Below are 21450 nucleotides of genomic sequence, written 5' to 3' on the forward strand. Positions count from 1 at the left end.
GCCGAATGGTAACGGCAGAATAAACTTTTCATATCAGCGATACACCAGGGTGATGGTCTCTAACCATATGGTAACGGCAGAATAGAGAAGAGACATCTTTTCATATCAGCGATACACCAGGGTGATGGTCTCTAACCACATTAGTTAGCTCATCCTGAACCGCAGTCAACCATCGTGAGGACTTGTGCTTGTTCTCTTGAAGCAGACAAAACCTATTGAAGAACTGAAAGATAGCTAGGCTGGTTAGGGTTAGCTGTCTCCTCCCTGTTTATAGTCCCACAGCTAGACACTAGTCCAACGCCCCCTAGCTAGACCTGACTATAAGATGAGATTTCATTTATCTTTCAATATCGAACAAATGTTACGTTTAACTCCAACAGAATTCTTACCTGACAGCAGGACGCGATGTTCCAAGTGCAGCAACCGCAGACCCTCGAGTAGCTTACAGTTCCGATTCTTCAGTCGATGCGCCTCGTCAATAATACACAGACGCCAATTGAAATCTTTCAGCTCGAGACAATCGGAAATGATAATCTCGAACGTTGTAATGAGAACGTGAAACTTGTACAGATCCTTCTCCTTGATGAATTGGTTCTTGTCGTTGCGAAAGAAGAGTTCGTACTCTTGAAGCATGTTGCGCGATGCAGAGGCACCTGAAAGAACGGAGAGATATGGATTATTAAATTATTATGGATGAAGGCAAATACAATGTCAATCAAATCATGAATATTATTTGTGGTTAAGCAGAATCTCTTCAAAATTTTTGTGGGTACGACGGTAATACTAAGTGTCAAATAAATTTTCTATTCATTTCCATTTATCATCAATCTTTTTACACTGGTAATTCTGCCGCTGGTCGCTGCTAGATTAAAATAGCTATACAATTTACGAGGCTGCGTGCATCTCAAATTCCAAGCAGATCCGAAAAAACTTCGACCCCGTTTGCAGCAACACCACGAATGTTGCTGCATTTTAAAATAGATAAGTGTTAAACCATTATGTTATCCTTCGAATTAATAAATAGTTAGTTATCACAGATAGACAATAAACGGAAAAATATATTTCATAATATCCTATAAATATTTCAATAAAATCAACATTTCATAACTCACCAATAACCGAGCCAGCTCCTCAACATACTCTTCAGTCCATCCGTTCCTGAACTCATTGTTGGCGAGAAACTCTTTCCATCTCCCCCAGCCAAATCCTTCGAATTAATAAATAGTTAGTTATCACAGATAGACAATAAACGGAAAAATATATTTCATAATATCCTATAAATATTTCAATAAAAATAAAAATCAACATTTCACAACTCACCAATAACCGAGCCAGCTCCTCGACATACTCTTCAGTCCATCCGTTCCTGAACTCATTGTTGGCGAGAAACTCTTTCCATCTCCCCCAGCCAAACGTAAGCAGTCCTCTCTCCACCTTGAAGCACTCACTACGGCTCCAATTGCCATACAGGACTTCCCCATCCTTGGGCACATAGTCTGCTGCCACATACTTGAGACGAAGCCGTTCCTTGTCACGACGACTCAGCTTTTTCCTTCGACCTGAACAGGAAAAAAAAGGAGGCGGGAGTGTTAGAAGTTTCTTTTAGAAGAGGTTTGATGAAGAGAAAGTACCTAGCCTCTGTGGCCGAGTGGAAAACACACTAGGCTTGCACTCCGGAGGTCCCGGGTTTGATTGTACGCGGGGTCGAAGTTTTTTTTCGGCTCTGTGCTTGGAGTTCGGGGTGTACTCAGCCTCGTGAGGACAAGTGAGTGGCTACTTCCATTGAGTAGCGACCAGAGGCATTACCAGTGTAAATTGATGATACGAGTAGATAAATAAATGTAAAAGGAGGCACTTAGTAATGCTGAGATACCACAAAGGTTGAGAAAAATAAAAGCAAATTTTGAGTGCACTCAAAGAAGACAATGAAATTGTAAAATTCTTGTTCGGACTATCCTATCCTACAGACTTACCTTTGCCTCTAAAATTCCAAGCAGATCCGAAAAAACTTCGACCCCGTTTGCAGCAACACCACGAATGTTGCTGCATTTTAAAATAGATTCCAAAAAAAATTCAAGTGTTAAACCATTATGTTATGGAAATGAACGAAACCTACAGGGTTAGAAACAAAAGCTTTTCTCTTACCATGATACACAATCACATTCAGATCGGTCCACGCTTCAAACTCTCGCTGCCAGTTAGGTATGGTAGACAGAGGAGCAATCACCAGGAAGGGACCTCGGATTCCAGTCTTGAACACGGCATCCACGAAAAATTCCAAGCAGATCCGAAAAAACTTCGACCCCGTTTGCAGCAACACCACGAATGTTGCTGCATTTTAAAATAGATTCCAAAAAAAAATTCAAGTGTTAAACCATTATGTTATGGAAATGAACGAAACCTACAGGGTTAGAAACAAAAGCTTTTCTCTTACCATGATACACAATCACATTCAGATCGGTCCACGCTTCAAACTCTCGCTGCCAGTTAGGTATGGTAGACAGAGGAGCAATCACCAGGAAGGGACCTCGGATTCCAGTCTTGAACACGGCATCCACGAACGTCAAAGATTGGATGGTTTTACCCAAACCCATCTCGTCAGCCAGGATACAGTTCCGTCTGTAACAACACAACAAAATAACAAAATTACTTTAAAAAACATTCCACGAACGTCAAAGATTGGATGGTTTTACCCAAACCCATCTCGTCAGCCAGGATACAGTTCCGTCTGTAACAACACAACAAAATAATAACAAAATTAATCTTTAAAAAACATAAGAAAAAAAAAGTTAGAGGGAAATGTGACAACGAAGGTCTTAGATATCTTCCCGAAAAGGAAAAGAGGAGAACAACAGGATAGGAAGCCAGCCGTTCTGAGAACGAACCTTACATATAATAAGTTCGCCTGAGACGGGACTCGAAACCTAAAAGCTTTGAAGTCAAATTCTTATAATATAAGATGTTTTCGTATTAACAGCCAAAGGATAGACTAACCCTTGACCCTTTAGCCTAGCTTGAATACTGTAAGTTCTGTCCTTCTAAACATACGAGCATATAAACCACTAGACCAGCGATTCCCAAACTGGGGTCCGCAGCCCCCGCTAGGTTTTCCAGGGGGCCGCTTAGAAAAAAAAAGTTGGAAACCGCTGATGTACCGAGGTAGGTTAATCCAAGGTTCCTCGTTGTAGAATATTGTTACCACTTCTGAAAATAACTCGTACAAAAGTAGAAGTACAAACTGAAATTTCGGCGCGAACGAGACACCTAATGGAAAAAAAAAAACTGAAATGAATTTAACTAGTACAAAGCAGAAGTCACTTACCCGTTAAACCAGGAGAACATTAGCCAGTTCAAGCCCTCCAGTTGGTAAGCTCGAAGCGTATTGTCATTCTTATACACAGGGGATTTCTCTAACTTCACCCAATCGCTGGCCGGAGGCTTCTTTTTAGGCTGAAAATTGGATAAAAATTATTAATAATATTAGAGTTATCATATTGAGCTATATTCTTTTCATAAACCTTTTTAATAAGACTCATTTGTTATAATCATGTACAGAATGCAATAATTACAAACAAAGGGCGAAATTAATGCCAGAGGCAATCTCTACCATTCAACCCAGAATTTACTTTTTTTTTAGAGACTACAAAAATCTTCATACTCGTGAATGGGGGATATGTGAAAGGACAGAGAGTGGACTTTTCTTCATGGAAAGACCTTGGTTAGACTGCGGGGGTAAAGGGACTTTTCAGTCCTGTCCGAGCAGGATAAACAAGATATATTCTTTTCTACTTACCTTCCACTGATCTCTCGGCGGTAGTTTTCGGAACCGTTCAAACTCTTCTATCTTGACCGGATCGATGTCCTCTTCCAGTTCCCACGTCGCCTCCTCATAGCTCAGACTACGCCACTTGACCAGGTAATGCTTCACGGTTTTGTCTTCGTCCGCCTCGCGATGTTCCGCCACGTCCAGCACTCGGTCAACTTCGACAAAGTCCGGATTGAACGGCTCTTCTTCCAGCTGAGAAGGAAACGGAGAGAGAAAGGTGAGAAAAGTGGAATAATTAGAGATGGTAACCAAACTCAGCGGTGAAGTGGTTAACGCGTTCGCGTTCGACTTCGGATCTGGAGGTTTATGGTTCGAGTCCAAGTCATGTCGTAAAATTTATCTAGGTGTGATAATATTGGGGAATGATATTTGTGACAAGCATTGAGGTATGCTTAACACAATACAGAGCATTTATGGGATTCATGCGGTGCAGTTGCAGTGGTTAACGCGTTCGACTTCGGATCTGGAGGTTGGTGGTTTGAGTCCAAGTCATGTCGTAAAATTTATCTAGGCGTGATAATATTGGGGAATGATATTTGTGACAAGCATTTAGGTATGCTTAACACAATACAGAGCATTTATGGAATTCACGTACTGTTAAATAAGTACTGTACAGGCGAACTTTACAGTGACAGCCAGTCCCAAGGTATGAACACTTCATTTAACAGTATCAAATGAAACTGACTTTACCTACTCACTTACTCAGACGTAACACATCAACACAATCATACATTTGAAATTCTCCGTAATTTACAGGAAACAAAAGGTAAGTGCTACAGATACTCGTACAGGCACAAACTGTCTCTGGACCCGCTATCCTTTTGAGGCGACTAAGCGCTACGCTACTAAGTCGCGCCACTCGCTACAGATACTCGTACAGGCACAAACTGTCTCTGGACCCGCTATCCTTTTGAGGCGACTAAGCGCTACGCTACTAAGTCGCATGTACACAGGTGGAATGATTATTACACAGACAATTCACGCTGCAGTCCACGCCTGTCCAGCCGAGCTCGCACTGACAACTGTAGTCTGGAGGACCCTTGCAATACCCGTAGATACACTTGTTGTAGCATCTGAAACAATAAACGAGAATAAATTAGACATAGCAAAGATACGAAGGTACATACATAAGAAGAAGAAAAAAAGGTTCGATAGCGGATAGCGGGAACTGTAACGGCTAAGGCAGGGCCACCCAACCGGTCGATTGCGACTAGCACACCCAGCAGTGTTTGAACCTGGCAATAGCATCTTACACACCCTATTACTCCAAACTTGTGGACCAAAATCAGAGTCTAGTCTCTCATTAGGTAAGTCGATCGCAAGACTGAATTGAAAATTAAAGTTGATCTTCTTTTGAAAAGGGCTAAGGTCTTACCATTCCGAAAGCGAGAGAGATAGCTGTGCCGAGAACGAACCTCATTTGTTTAGGATAAAATCCGCCCCAGGCGGGAATCGAACCCGCGACCTGGCGCTTATGTTCACTGGCCACCAAGGCAGCATTTTAATTTTTCACGTTATTGCCTTCTATGGCATATTGGCATATTTTGCCACCATACTCTCGACTGATCAGAAATAATTTGGCTCTTCTAATGTTGAACCTCATTGGAATTCTAATCATTCAATCATTGTAATTGTAACCTGCGTTGTTTTAATCATGGTCAAGTAGTGTTTTTAACTTTTTCATTATGTTATTTTTGTTTTAACGCTTCCCTATTGAGAGGCTTGTAACTATTTGTTAGATCCATTTGATGAACCAATGTCTTTGGAGAACGTTGAGAAGATAGATTTGGTGGAATTGGTGGATCTCTCCATTGGATCACCAGAGGTAATTTGGAATTTTGATTCCTTCTTCCCCCAATACCATAATCGAAAAAGATAATATTCAGAAGCCACGACAATGAAAAAAGATGAACCAATGTCTTTGGAGAACGTTGAGAAGATAGATTTGGTGGAATTGGTGGATCTCTCCATTGGATCACCAGAGGTAATTTGGATTTTTGATTCCTTCTTCCCCGAATACCATAATCGAAAAAGATAATATTCAGAAGCCACGACAATGAAAAAGATAGGCAAGCAGAACAATGGATTTTTAAAAACATGTCGTATTCGAGGAACTTCGGAGGAAGCTTCAATTTAATGGTTTTCACAATTTTGTCCAATTTATTATTTACAGCATCGTCTTTGGCCGTGGTCAATCCAGATATCCTGAATATTATGGACATTGCAAGCGGAAATGAAAAAGAAAGTTCCTTTTTGTGTTTAACCTAACCCTATAATAACACTGGTCACTGCTCAAATTATATTTATATTTTAACTAAGCTTACATAGCTGGCTTTGCCAGCGGCCGGAGGCTGCATTGCCTATCATGTATTAACGAAACGAAGTAAACTGGCCATGCCAGCGGCCGAAGGCCGCATTTATAATTAACCCCAGCTCTACATATTATCAAAAGCAGCGGCCGAAGGCCGAAATATATTTATTATTTACAAGTATAACATAGCTAGCTTTGCCAGCGGCCGGAGGCCGATCAGATAAACACATATGAATTTATGGGCATGGACAAATAACACTTACTTTCACCCCGTTGCAAAATTACAAAAATCTCATCATAGGTACCCATAACTTTATACGAAATACCCAACCACACCGGGGATTTAGCTGCTATTACAGTCACACTTACGGCAGCCTTCCTGTGTTGTGGCATTACCGTAGCTGCCCGCTCTGAAAACAAACCGTACAGGTGCTTACAGATATCTGGCCAGCGGCCGGAGGCCGATCAGATAAACACATATGAATTTATGGGCATGGACAAATAACACTTACTTTCACCCCGTTGCAAAATTACCAAAAAATCTCATCATAGGTACCCATAACTTTATACGAAATACCCAACCACACCGGGGATTTAGCTCTACTAACGGTGATGCGTTAGAATTTTTTTCGGTTCTGTTCAAGTCTCCATAATGGGCTTTGCGTTTGATTTCAGCAAGGAGCAGTCAACTTTAACCTGATCAAGTCAGTTCTTCATATCATTATTGGACAACTTCTACACTTCAATGCAAACTTTCAAGACAGAGGTAAGAACAGATTTCCTGAAATACATGTTTAGGACATACCTAATATGGAAATTAGCGCTTGAGACTATGAACAAATCGAAAATCAAATATAGGCAAGTTTCTACACTTCAATGCAAACTTTCAAGACAGAGGTAAGAACAGATTTCCTGAAATACATGTTTAGGACATACCTAATATGGAAATTAGTGCTTGAGACTATGAACAAATCGAAAATCAAATATAGGCAAGCAGAACAATGGATTTTTAAAAACATGTCGTATTCGAGGAACTTCGGAGGAAGCTTCAATTTAATGGTTTTCACAATTTTGTCCAATTTATTATTTACAGCATCGTCTTTGGCCGTGGTCAATCCAGATATCCTGAATATTATGGACATTGCAAGCGGAACTACAGGGGTGAGTTGAACTACTGAAGCAAATTTCCGATTCCTTTTATAAATATCATATCGTCGTTAAACAGTTTATTTTTATCGGTAGAGTATTATTGCTTTGGGCATGGTAGTGATGTTACTTCTTTCTGTGTATCTCACGGACAAGGAATGTAAAGTATTTATTTAATATACCTTAATTATATTATCGACTAAGACTTTAGTAGGTAATTGTTCTGAGAACCAACACAGCCTAATTGGTTTAACAATAGTTATTTGTTTTAGAAGTAGGTATCTACATAGCTTCCCGAAATACACTAAAATGGGTCTCAATTAACGTCCGATATTTTCCGTAAGTCTGGCTCTGGCCAGTCCATATTCAACATTTCCTCCAAGTCAGGAAGTGCAGCTACTTGAAATGTGATTTCCAAATTATTAATCCAATGAATTAGTTTTTTCCGTGTAAAGTTTTAAATGTTTTAGAATTTAATGAATAGAAAGTCCTCAAACTTTTTTGAACAAAAGTTTTGAAACAAATTCAAGTACCTATCTCTTTGGTTATTTAGTTTTTTAATATAATACAATAGGTGTACTTGCCCTCCCACGATGGAGAACGAGGAAAATATGGTAACTATTGTTCAAATAACAACTTCTTGTGAACATAAAGCGAAATTAAAATGTCGGGGAGGTGCTCCTATTTCAAGTAGATGTTAAACAACAAAATCTTACCTGTGCAGTTACGCACGGCCTAAAGCTCTGCCCTTTCCTAGGTACGGCACAATACCTTGCCCCCTCGTAAAAAAATCTGGGGAGAGCCTGCTCCCCCCCTCCCCCGGCTTACCCGTTCATGGAAATTGTGAGAGACACTTTACTAGTACAAATTTTATCCTATCTTTTGTCGAGTGTTAACATTAAGTAAACCTGATTCTTTTGTTGCAGAGCATGGAAGACCTAAGTGCACTATTTCCCCAGAACTCCGAGAAGAAGAAATATAATGACTTGGTGAGAATAGGTATGTGTGTTTAGTAGGGTAATTCTTGTCTCATAGGGTATTAGGTATTTTACCTTAGACATTCTTTTGGGACCATAGGAAAGGGACATACAACCCTTAGGTATTAATTGAATGTACCACTCTACCAGTTACCGATGGGTGACCATATGGACAATCGCGTGCACCTGACTCTCCCCGGCCCCACTTAGGCTGGGTGATAATATAATAATAAAAATCGACTCTTGAGTGGAAGGTAACCACTAGGCGAGGTTAACGCCGGATGCGTTCTCTACCACCTAACCCTTAGAGCTCCATTATTATGTGGTCAAATTCTCAAACAAATGAGGATAAAATTCCATGCCTCGGCTGGGGAGATGGGTAGCTTTGTTTTCACTGCCCAACTGCTCAAACTTCAAATTTAATTCGAAGAAACCATTCACTGATGAAATTTGTAATGAAACAATAAGTTGAATGTTGTCGGGTGAGAGGAGTGGAGGGTTGAGAATGTTCCGAGGGGGTGGGAGGGGCTTCGGACGTTGCGTCTTCGTGGTCGCTCAGTTTGGGTTCCGATGGGTTATCATCCCTGGAGTAGAGAAGAGGACATGAGTAAGATGAAAGATTTCCTTCTTAAACCTCGTTCAAGGAGCTTGAACAGAGGTTTAGCTTGAAAGGTAGCGCGTCTGCTTTTTCAAAGTTCAAACAATGGTAATAATGGTGCATTTTAAGCCATGACCTTGCCAGTCTAGTTAGCTTGGAAAATAGCCTGCCTTGTAAGCGCTAGATTGCGGGTTCGATTTCCGCCCGGAGCGAACTTTATCCTAAACAGATAAGGTTCGTTCTCGGAACGGCTCCCATTCTGACATCTCTTCGATTTCGCGATAAAACATCCGTTATTACAATTGGTTTACAAAGAGTTTTTGTTTGATTTAGAAAATAAATAATAATAATAGACTCTTGAGGGGAAAGTAACCACTGGACGAGGTTAACGCCGGAGGTAGAGGCATTACCAGTGTAAATTGATGATACGAGTAGATAAATAAATGTAAAAGAGGCACTTAGTAATGCTGATATACCACAAAGGTTGTGAAAAATAAAACCAAATTTTGAGTGCACTCAAAGAAGACAATGAAATTGTAAAATTCTTGTTCGGACCATCCTATCGTACAGACTTACCTTTGCCTCTCCCTACACCAATAGCAGTGTCAGGTTCTTCGTTAGAATCTCCAGAGGTTGATTCCAGGTCAGACATATCCATGAGACCTTCATCATGTCCATAACGTTTGATCTGCGTACGGCGCCGAGGTTCATTCATAAGAAGCATTTCCTTTTCCTGAAATAAAACCAGACAATTGAACGATTTATTACTGTCTTGAACATCAAATGAATATGTAGTATGTACGTGTTTTATACGAATGTGTCAACAAGTACAATGATAACACTATTTCTTGTCTAAGGCCAGCCACTCACTATCAGGTAGACCTTTACAGCCATACCTGTCAGGTCTACCTGATAGTGACTGGCTGGCCTTAGAACTAAACCAAGCCAGCCTAAACAGATTAGGTTTGTTTTCCCCTATCCTTTCCTCCTCTCTTATGTCGATAAGACCTCCGTTGTTACAATTCCCTCAATCAAACTTATTGAAAATGATATTAATATTAATAATTCATGATCATGATATTAAAAAAAGAGAGAATAATACGAACCTCTCTTTCAGTGGGATCGATTTCGGCTTTCTTGGCCCACTTCTTCCAGAAGTCCGGATCGTCAATGTCAATATCTTGCCGGATGTCGGACGAAAGCCAGCCTAAACAGATTAGGTTTGTTTTCCCCTATCCTTTCCTCCTCTCTTCAATTTCTTGTCGATAAGACCTCCGTTGTTACAGTTCCCTCAATCAAACTTATTGAAAATGATATTAATAATTCATGATCATGATATTTAAAAAGAGCCAGCCTAAACAGATTAGGTTTGTTTTCCCCTATCCTTTCCTCCTCTCTTCAATTTCTTGTCGATAAGACCTCCGTTGTTACAGTTTCCTCAATCAAACTTATTAAAAAAAAAAGTAAAAAAAAAAAGAATAATACGAACCTCTCTTTCAGTGGGATCGATTTCGGCTTTCTTGGCCCACTTCTTCCAGAAGTCCGGATCATCAATATCGATATCCTGTCGGATGTCTGACGAGGCAAAGCTGGCCTTGGAGAATGTTGATCCTTTCTCTGACTCAAGAGTAATCACTTGGGTACGTCGCTCTAGAATTTGGTCTATGTCTTCCTCACAGAACTTGTCCGCTGCATTGTCTTCATCCATGATGGCTCCGTAAGCACCTGGAAGAAAATAGAGGGTTGTTAACATTTAAACCTTTTAAAATCTGTTTTCTAAACCGGATACTAGGAATGTCAAGTAGCATTAATATAGGAAAATTAATAAAGGAATAAAGTCTACTTGTATAATAAAGAAACAGTACTCGGTTAATATTTTGAATGGCACCCTTCTTGGGTACAAGTGAACTCTTTTGAGATGGGACTTGAATATTTCAACTCATCTGAAAGAGTGTTTGGGTGGAAGAGCTCAGAGAAGAGAATTCTTTGAATAAATAAAGTCTGAATAAAACTTGTATAATAAAGAAACAGTACTCGGTTAATATTTTGAATGGCACCCTTCTTGGGTACAAGTGAACTCTTTTGAGATGGGACTTGAACATTTCAACACATCTGAAAGAGTGTTTGGGTGGAAGAGCTCAGAGAAGAGAATTATTTGAATAAATAAAGTCTGAATAAAGCTGGACTGGTACCACATACCTTTCTTAAGCAGATCCTCGATTTCCTTCTTGGACAGCGTCTTGTTGTTGATTTCCTTGCCACCCTGCGTCGTGTTCATACTCTGCAAGATGGCCTTATCCAACCCGAGCTTGAGCGAGGCCTTATCGAACATTTCCCGCTCGTACGTATTCCTGCACAGGAGTCGATACACTTTCACCATCTTCTGTTGACCTATACGATGACAGCGGGCTTGCGCTTGCAGGTCGTTCTGCGGGTTCCAATCGGAATCGTATATGATGACTGTATCGGCCGCGGTCAAGTTGATACCGAGGCCACCGGCCTTCGTGCAGAGGAGAAACACGAACCGGTCCGAGTCTGGCTTACAGTAGCGGTCGATGGCCGCCTGCCGGAGGTTACCCCGGATACGACCATCCAGACGCTCGAATGGGTATCTGGAAACAAAACACAGGTTACGTTCGATAGAATTCCTATCTTGAATGGTTAGGAGACATTAAACAGAGGGTAGACTAGTGTCTAGCTGTGGGACTATTGACAGGGAGGAGAACAGCTAACCCTAACAAGCCTAGCTGGCTGACAGTTTTCAAAGGGTTCTCTCTGCTTGAAAAGAACAGAGAGCAGACTAGTGTCTAGCTGTGGGACTATTGACAGGGAGGAGAACAGCTGACCCTAACAAGCCTAGCTAGCTGATAGTTTTCAAAGGGTTCTCTCTGCTTGAAAAGAACAAGCACAAGTCCTCACGATGATTGATTGCGGTTCAGAGAGAGCCAAAGAAAACCGGGAATAAGACAACTAAACATAAAATTAATACAACACGAAATCTTCCTCCCATCATGTCCTTTAACCATGAGAAAACCGGGAATAAGACAACTAAACATAAAATTAATACAACACGAAATCTTCCTCCCATCATGTCCTTTAACCATGTAAAGACTAGGTCAGTTTTTCATCATAAAAAAAGGGATTTCCTCGCGAGAAATCCTACTCACCTCTTCGTCCTCCTCGGTAAAATCGTACTCCTTCTTGCTTCGTTTCGCACTTCGGCTCCGGTCGGGTGTTTCCGCGGGAGCAATACTGTACATAGGCTCTGTCTCTCCTTCTTCTTCATCATCGACAAAATCGTACTCAGTCTTTTTCTTTTTGGATTTCCTGCTACTCGGGGCGGCTGGGTCTTCATGCGACTGATCTTTCTTCTTGCGAGAGCCACCACGAGATGGAGTAGGGGCGGGTGGAGGGGAGGGCTCCTGTGATGAGAAGGGGGGAGAGAAATGGTTAAGTAGGTCATGGAGGAATAGGATGTTAAATGTCGAAAGAAAAATACTAAGTCGCGCCACTACGCTTCCAATGTGCGACGGGTCTTAATCTCGTCCACAAAAGCAAAGCTAACAAAACTTCAATCATGAATATCAATTAACAATAATGAATTCCAAGGATAGGACCAATAAAGGGTGGTACTCACGTTTTCAAAGATGTTCGTATGGTGGGCCATCTTTAGGGGCGGGTGGAGGGGAGGGCTCCTGTGATGAGAAGGGGGGAGAGAAATGGTTAAGTAGGTCATGGAGGAATAGGATGTTAAATGTTGAAAGAAAAAAAATCGATAAAAGCAAGCGAAACCTACTAGCTTAGTTAATGATTCGTTTTGCAAGATAAAAAGAAATGGTATTTCACCGCAAAATCTTGTTGGTTTCGGGGCCATCTTGAGCTTGAATCGCTTGATCTTCGAAGCGATTCGCTTGTCGCCCTTGTTCAACTCCTCTTCCGTCCTCCACTCGCAATGGAGATAAGAGAAGTTCCTGTATTTGACAAAGAACTCTTCTACTTCGTAGTATTTGCTCGAGTCCAGGGGAGTTGGTTTCGTAGAGATAATCGAAGCAGGATTCGAAAGAACAAGAGGCTCTGAATTATGAAATATGTGATAGATTTATAAGAATCGTTATCTGTGTTGTAGCATGCCCATCCCGTGGGATGTCTTTCAATCAAGTACATTTGCTCTGAATTATGAAATATGTGATAGATTTATAAGAATCGTTGTCTGTGTTGTAGCATGCCCATCCCGTGGGATGTCTTTCAATCAAGTACATTGAGATTCATAATTCTGCCATCACCATTCGGCTACAGCTGAACCCGCTACAACATCATCTATGAGATACTGTTTAGTAGACTGTAGGGACTTTTCTTAACTTGGATGGACCTTTCATTTAAGATTTTTGACCAAATGTCCAATCGCCCATTTTCCATTGTCTATTATTCTATTAAAAATTGTTGTTTACCCGCTACAACATATGAGATACTGTTTATGAGTTACTAATATAAAGGAATTGATCATTAAGTCATTTCCCTACGGAATAAAACCGGGGATTAGCTTCACCGTAGACTTGACAGAGTCTGAAGAGGAATCTGTACTAGACTTGCTGTTGTCCGAAGAAGATTGCTTGTCTTTAAAGTGAGAAGTTAGGGTTAACAGCAATGGAAAAACCTCAAGTTTCTTCAGTATTAGCATGGTTGAATATTCATCATAACAAGTTTTCTGAACCACCTGACAGAAAGAAAAGAGATATTGATAAATTGGGCCAGACCCCTTTCCCACTTGTCGTGACACGATTTTTTTGCCGAACGACACAAAATGTCCTCTGGCATTTCTGGCAATGTAATTTACATGAGTGTTCCTACTACCACACGACATGATTATTTTTCAAGTGAGAAGTTAGGGTTAACAGCAATGGAAAAACCTCAAGTTTCTTCAGTATTAGCATGGTTCAATATTCATCATAACAAGTTTTCTAAACCACCTGACAGAAAGAAAAGAGATATTGATAAATTGGACCAGACCCCTTTCCCACTTGTCGTGACACGATTTTTTTGCCAAACGACACAAAATGTCCTCTGGCAATGTAATTTACATGAGTGTTCCTACTACCACACGACACGATTTTTTTGCTCTGAATTATGAAATATGTGATAGATTTATAAGAATCGTTGTCTGTGTTGTAGCATGCCCATCCCGTGGGATGTCTTTCAATCAAGAACATTGGTGAGATTCATAATACATATACAAGAAATCAAATTATTTAGAAAACTGTTCAGAATAAAAGTGAGAAGTTAGGGTTAACAGCAATGGAAAAACCTCAAGTTTCTTCAGTATTAGCATGGTTCAATATTCATCATAACAAGTTTTCTAAACCACCTGACAGAAAGAAAAGAGATATTGATAAATTGGACCAGACCCCTTTCCCACTTGTCGTGACACGATTTTTTTGCCGAACGACACAAAATGTCCTCTGGCAATGTAATTTACATGAGTGTTCCTACTACCACACGACATGATTTTTTCCCCCCGAACGACACAAAATGTCTTGTAGGCAATGCAATTCAAAGAGTGTTCCCACTACCACACGACACGGTTTTTTCCCCGAACGACACAAAATGTCCTGTAGGCTTCTTCTCCGTAATTTACAGGAAACAAAAGGTAAGTGCTACAGATACTCGTACAGGCACAAACTGTCTCTGGACCCGCTATCCTTTTGAGGTGACTAAGCGCTACGCTACTAAGTCGCGCCACTACGCTTCCAATGTGCGACGGGCCTTAATCTCGTCCACAAAAGCAAAGCTAACAAAACTTCAATCATGAATATCAATTAACAATAATGAATTCCAAGGATAGGACCAATAAAGGGTGGTACTCACGTTTTCAAAGATGTTCGTATGGTGGGCCATCTTGAGCTTGAATCGCTTGATCTTCGAAGCGATTCGCTTGTCGCCCTTGTTCAACTCCTCTTCCGTCCTCCACTCGCAATGGAGATAAGAGAAGTTCCTGTATTTGACAAAGAACTCTTCTACTTCGTAGTATTTGCTCGAGTCCAGGGGCGATAGGACCAATAAAGGGTGGTACTCACGTTTTCAAAGATGTTCGTATGGTGGGCCATCTTGAGCTTGAATCGCTTGATCTTCGAAGCAATTCGCTTATCGCCCTTATTTAACTCCTCTTCCGTTCTCCACTCGCAATGCAGATAGGAGAAGTTCCTGTATTTGACAAAGAACTCTTCTACTTCGTAGTATTTGCTCGAGTCCAGGGGCACATCGAGGGGGATTAGCTTCACCGTAGACTTGACAGAGTCTGAAGAGGAATCTGTACTAGACTTGCTGTTGTCCGAAGAAGATTGCTTGTCTTTAGTACCGGCGCTCGTTTCGTCAGTTTGATCTGAAAAAGAAGAAATAATAATTTTACGACCGAGTAAATATGAACGAAAGCTTCAAGTCCTAAACAACGAAACTTTCAAGTCCTAAACAACACTTTTAAGTCCCTCCTGGGCTAGTTAAATTACTATACTATTACGTACAAAGGAAACTTAAGCACTCTACTGTTATAAACATAGGAAATTTATGAGTAAATTGCCTAGGATGTGTCAATGATTTCCCAATGATTCTAAACACAAGGTCTACAAAAATGCCAATTTTCTTTATTTTCTTAGTTCTACCTTTTGTAGAAGAGGGGATTAGCTTCACCGTAGACTTGACAGAGTCTGAAGAGGAATCTGTACTAGACTTGCTGTTGTCCGAAGAAGATTGCTTGTCTTTAGTACCGGCGCTCGTTTCGTCAGTTTGATCTGAAAAAGAAGAAATAATAATTTTACGACCGAGTAAATATGAACGAAAGCTTCAAGTCCTAAACAACGAAACTTTCAAGTCCTAAACAACACTTTTAAGTCCCTCCTGGGCTAGTTAAATTACTATACTATTACGTACAAAGGAAACTTAAGCACTCTACTGTTATAAACATAGGAAATTTATAAGTAAATTGCCTAGGATGTATCAATGATTTCCCCATGATTCTAAACACAAGGTCTACAAAAATGCCTATTTTCTTCATTTTCTTAGTAAGAAAATAAAGCTTAGTTCTACCTTTTGTAGAAGCCCCTACACTCGAGCCTCAGAGTGGATAAATTACTATACTATTACGTACAAAGGAAACTTAAGCACTCTACTGTTATAAACATAGGAAATTTATAAGTAAATTGCCTAGGATGTGTCAATGATTTCCCCATGATTCTAAACACAAGGTCTACAAAAATGCCAATTTTCTTTATTTTCTTATTCTTAGTTCTACCTTTTGTAGAAGCACTCGAGCCTCAGAGTGGGCTTTTTGTGTATGAAGTTAAGCTGGAAAAATCTGGAACCTCTCCCCTTACCTTTATCTTTCTCATCCTTCTCCACTTCTTTCTCCTCCTTGTCGCCATCCTCTTTCTTCTCGTCCTCTTCGGCCTTCTTCTCTTTCGCAGTTTCGACGGAATCTTTCTCCTCCTTTTCTCCACTCGCATCCGTGGGGGATTCTTTGGCTTCTGTGTCTGGCGTGGGTTTCGAACCCGGGTCTGTGGACTGCGCGCCTCCTTTGCCCGTCGGAAGTTCGCGTCGTCCCATTCTCATGGCGAGAATGAATTGCACAACCATGGAGTCCTCGTCTCCAGTGTTCTGCAAGCAAGGGTTAACCAAATAAGGGTCACTTGGTGCTCCAAAGGGTTAAGGAAATAAGGTCACTTGGTGCTCCAAACGGGGGTTAACAGATTCACTTATGGCCGGAGCCACAATCAGAACTTGAACTCTTGGATAATGGTATCAGATTTCAAAAATTTCGGGCAATCATATTGCTCCATCCTGAAGTTAAACTTAAACGGAGTTTAATTTAAACTCTCATTGTGGCCCCGGCCATTAGTGCCCCAGAAAAGGGGTTTTAAACTGGAACAAGTAAACTTTTTTGAAAATATTTTTTTTTTTTTTTTTTTATTTTATTTTTTACTGAAATTAGAGAAAAAATTCAAGGTGTACTAAACAAAAACGCGAGAATAAAAAGTGGAATAACTTACAATATATACAAAGTTGGGTTTGGTATTGGGCAGTTGCTGACTAGGGCCATCGTTACTCTCATCAGGACTGGATGACTTATCGTCGTCCGATATGGACAGCATGACGTCATCCACGTACTTCTTTCTACTCTTGTTGCGAGCTGATCGACGCTTGTTCTGAAACACGAAAGAAATCATCAATTTGGGTATAATATTATACTATTAGCCTTTAGCTCTCTACAAAAATGGTTAAGAAAGTACCACAGAAACTACCGATCTAGTGATGTCATATTTAAACAAAACAAAGAAATTGGAATGATATCGAAAGGAAGCGATGAAAGCTTGTTTGTTTGCAAACCCCAGTCGATCAGATATAAAGATCGAAATAGGTGTAGAGGCTTTGTACATCGACCCATCCCATGATGGAATAATTGAAGACTGGTCGAGTAGCAAGTGTTGACAATTTACAAGATAATCCATAGAGGAAAGGGGAGAGAAATGAAAATGGGAGTCTTACCTTTCCGTCCTCATCTTGAGGGGAGGAGGTATTGTTTCTCCCCTGAGCAGAGGGAGGGGTTCCATCCTCATCATCAGAATCGTTATCCTCCCCGGGCAGTCGCTTCTTGTTCCGACGAGCCAGCTTGGCAATCACCGCTCTGCAAACACATACGAAACATGCTCTCATCAGTATAATTCAGACATATTCAGAATAAAAGCCGTTGGAATCCGTAACTAAGGATGCTCGTAATTGCTGTGATATTTTGTGTTATTTAAAAAAAAAAAAAAAAAAAAAAAAAAAAAAAAAAAAAAAAAACAAAAACTGACATACTAATCCACATTATTTCGTTGCATAAAGTTTTCTACATTTTCGTGCATAAAGTCGTTATTGTTTTTGTTTTTGTTTTTTTTTTTTTAACATTTCTTTTAAAATTGGGGGGTTTTGGTCTGTTTGTCACTAAATGGCATTACTCAGGCAAAATGTACCGATTTTCAAAAACAAATAGATCTATACTTGGTCATAATTATGTAACTTACTTGTTAGTCTTGGGACGTCCTTTCCTGGATGAAGAGCTCCTAGGTTTGCTCGCAATCTTGGTGGCAGGAGGTTCTGTCTCACTCGCATCCGTATCCTTGGTCTCGGATGCTAGTGAACTATCTCTCTCCTTCTCCTCTCCAAACACTGGAGGTGTCTGTACAGCTTCCTCTTTCTTCTCTCCCCTGGCAGGTCGTCGTCTCCTCACCTCCAGTAGTTTAGATTTCTTCGGTGTTGTATTGTTGTTCTCACATGGTTCTGACATCTCTTCTACTGCTTCCTTGCTTTCCTTCACATCCCCTTCATTCTTAACCTCTGCTTCGGGTTTAGATTCTTCTATCGTTTCGTCCACTTCCATTTTCATTTCCTCGCTCACAGCCGGAGTAGAAATGGAAGGTTCGACATCATCTCCACTAGGTTCAATATTCTCAGCATTATCTTCCATAGACACATCCATCTTCTCATCCAGTGCTTCCTGTTTCTCAGCAAGATCCTCACTGCTTGCTTCCAGTTCAGTTTTCTCATCAGATGGCGCAGGCACAGGATGTTGTGCTGCTTCTTCCTCTTCCAAGGACTGATCCAATGTTTCAATCAGATTGGACACATCGACTTCAATGTTCAAGTTTCCTTTCTTCTTTTTCTTAGAAGCGCCTCGTTTCCTTGACGTCTTGGCCGCTAGTGGAATATCTTCATCCTCATCAAACTCATTAGGTTCCACCAGGCTTGGCATGACAGGTAACACCTCTTCCTTTTTCTTACGAGAGCCACGTGACGGCAACTCCTCTGCGAATTCCTCGTACGAGAAGTCTTTCTTCTTCTGTTTGGCGTTCCGCACACTACTCGTTTCCTCTGCTCCGTGTTCGTCCGAAGACTTGTCTTTCTTTTTCTTGCCACCGCCGCTAGTATTGTGTTTAGTGAGAATCTCATGCTGGGGTAATTCATCTTCAATGTCCCGTGGCATCTCCATACAATCTCGTTTCTTCTTCGTACTCTGATACGAGAGTTCTAGAGATTCTTGCTCGTCATCCTCTTCAGTGAAGTCGTATTCCATCTTCTTGTCCATTTCACCACCCAGCATATCCTCGTACTCTTCATCCCTAGACTCTGGTACAGAAGAGGATGTCAGTGGGAGCTCTTGGTCTTTCTTCTTGCGAGATCCCCGGCTAGGTTCGAGTAATGGTTTCTCTTCTTCTAAGCTAGGAGCCACAGACAGTGTATCGCGTCTTCTCTTCGATATTTGTATTGGAGGAGGCGGTAGCTGTGAACACAAAGAAAACCGGGAATAAGACAACTAAACATAAAATTAATACAACACAAAATCTTCCTCCCATCATGTCCTTTAACCATATAAAGACTAGCTCATTTTTTCATCATAAAAAAAAAAAGATTTCCTCGCGAGAAATCCTACTCACCTCTTCGTCCTCCTCGGTAAAATCGTACTCCTTCTTGCTTCGTTTCGCACTTCGGCTCCGGTCGGGTGTTTCCGCGGGAGCAATACTGTACATAGGCTCTGTCTCTCCTTCTTCTTCATCATCGACAAAATCGTACTCAGTCTTTTTCTTTTTGGATTTCCTGCTACTCGGGGCGGCTGGGTCTTCATGCGACTGATCTTTCTTCTTGCGAGAGCCACCACGAGATGGAGTAGGGGCGGGTGGAGGGGAGGGCTCCTGTGATGAGAAGGGGGGAGAGAAATGGTTAAGTAGGTCATGGAGGAATAGGATGTTAAATGTTGAAAGAAAAAAAATCGATAAAAGCAAGCGAAACCTACTAGCTTAGTTAATGATTCGTTTTGCAAGATAAAAAGAAATGGTATTTCACCGCAAAATCTTGTTGGTTTCGTAGAGATAATCGAAGCAGGATTCGAAAGAACAAGAGGCTCTGAATTATGAAATATGTGATAGATTTATAAGAATCGTTATCTGTGTTGTAGCATGCCCATCCCGTGGGATGTCTTTCAATCAAGTACATTTACATTGGTGAGATTCATAATACATATACAAGAAATCAAATTATTTAGAAAACTGTTCAGAATAAAAGTGAGAAGTTAGGGTTAACAGCAATGGAAAAACCTCAAGTTTCTTCAGTATTAGCATGGTTCAATATTCATCATAACAAGTTTTCTAAACCACCTGACAGAAAGAAAAGAGATATTGATAAATTGGACCAGACCCCTTTCCCACTTGTCGTGACACGATTTTTTTGCCAAACGACACAAAATGTCCTCTGGCAATGTAATTTACATGAGTGTTCCTACTACCACACGACACGATTTTTTTCCCCCCGAACGACACAAAATGTCCTGTAGGCAATGCAATTCAAATGAGTGTTCCCACTACCACACGACACGGTTTTTTCCCCGAACGACACAAAATGTCCTGTAGGCTTCTTCTTCCTCGCCTTTTCCCATGTTCAGATGGGGTCGGCGTTTGTCGTCGGCCTCTCAATCAGCTTTAGAGTGATCGCTTTGAGGCCAACTGGTTTTGGCTAAACAAACTTTTCCAAGTGGGATGCCCTTCGTACTCAACCTTCGCTATTGATATAGCGTGAGGAAAATTTGGACTAGTCTACTCCCTGTTTATAGTCCCCTAGCTACACGCTGATCTACTTTCTGTTTATAGTCCCTCAGCCAGACTAAATGTCCTGTAGGCAATGCAATTTAAATGATCGTGTTCCCACTACACACGACACGATTTTTTTCGAACAAGTAGGAACGGGGGAATTATTGGAAAAAAAAAAACTTACCGGTTCCTGATACTCTTCCGGAGTCGCCATGTCCTTTCTCGTCCGGGAAATGAGAGGCATCTCATCCTCCTCGTCCTCATTCTCTTCCTGTGGTCTCACTTCCTCCTCCATCTCCCCCGAGCCATAGGCAGGAGATCCCAGGTACGACCCATCACCATACGGGGAGCCCTCTTCCCTGTGCTCCTTGTCTTTGTCCTTCTTCTTTTTCGAACTGCGCGACTTGCCTCCGCCGCTCTTGCTTTTCTTCGACTTGGACTCTTTCTTGTGCTTCTTGGATTTTCTGTGGAGAAAATAAGCGTATGGGCGTGAGATTTTTAAAAAAAGGGGAAGCTTTAAACCCATCTACAATTCTATATTTCGAAAGCTCTCATAACGGTTAGAGGGCTGGATTTTTTTCCTATTTTTATTCTGAACTTTTTAAAAATCAACCAATCAGATTGCTTAATCCAAGAGTAAAACTTAAACCGAGTTTAAACTCACTTTGTGGCCCTGGCCTGACTTTTCTCGGTTCCATTCCTCTCCTTGCTGAAAATTCTAGAACTGTAAATAAGGTCTAACTTGACCAACCAACAATTAAATAACACTTGAACTTATTGAGATAGTAAAATCATTACAAACATAACTTCAGGCACACTCCATTTGTCAAGGGTTTCCTTGCCCTTGGAATCAATTTAATATGAAGAAATTATTTATTAAGAAAAGCGTTCATGACATGGGAAGTATTAAAGTACTTTCAAGTGAAATTTTTAAAAACAAGACTACGAATACATTAACAGGTATAGGGATTAGAAAACTGTTCAGA

At 40.8% G+C, this 21450-nt stretch overlaps 1 protein-coding gene across 1 annotated transcript in view; it reads right to left on the bottom strand.

The window, feature by feature from the left end:
- LOC103510667 overlaps positions 1 to 21450 on the bottom strand; it is a 56997-nt gene that overhangs the window by 27891 nt on the left and 7656 nt on the right. Inside the window, exons 5-16 of the mRNA XM_026824530.1 lie at positions 20649 to 20928; positions 19319 to 19573; positions 17909 to 19164; positions 17391 to 17529; positions 16895 to 17050; positions 16223 to 16502; positions 15430 to 15640; positions 14930 to 15284; positions 3794 to 4018; positions 3323 to 3450; positions 2435 to 2619; positions 390 to 653 (exon numbers count right to left, since the gene is read on the bottom strand). Coding sequence (XP_026680331.1) covers positions 390 to 653; positions 2435 to 2619; positions 3323 to 3450; positions 3794 to 4018; positions 14930 to 15284; positions 15430 to 15640; positions 16223 to 16502; positions 16895 to 17050; positions 17391 to 17529; positions 17909 to 19164; positions 19319 to 19573; positions 20649 to 20928 — 3734 coding nt within the window. The remainder of the gene's footprint in view (positions 1 to 389; positions 654 to 2434; positions 2620 to 3322; positions 3451 to 3793; positions 4019 to 14929; positions 15285 to 15429; positions 15641 to 16222; positions 16503 to 16894; positions 17051 to 17390; positions 17530 to 17908; positions 19165 to 19318; positions 19574 to 20648; positions 20929 to 21450) is intronic.

Source organism: Diaphorina citri, unplaced genomic scaffold, assembly GCF_000475195.1.
Source record: "Diaphorina citri unplaced genomic scaffold, Diaci psyllid genome assembly version 1.1 scaffold27, whole genome shotgun sequence".
NCBI lineage: Eukaryota > Metazoa > Arthropoda > Insecta > Hemiptera > Psyllidae > Diaphorina > Diaphorina citri.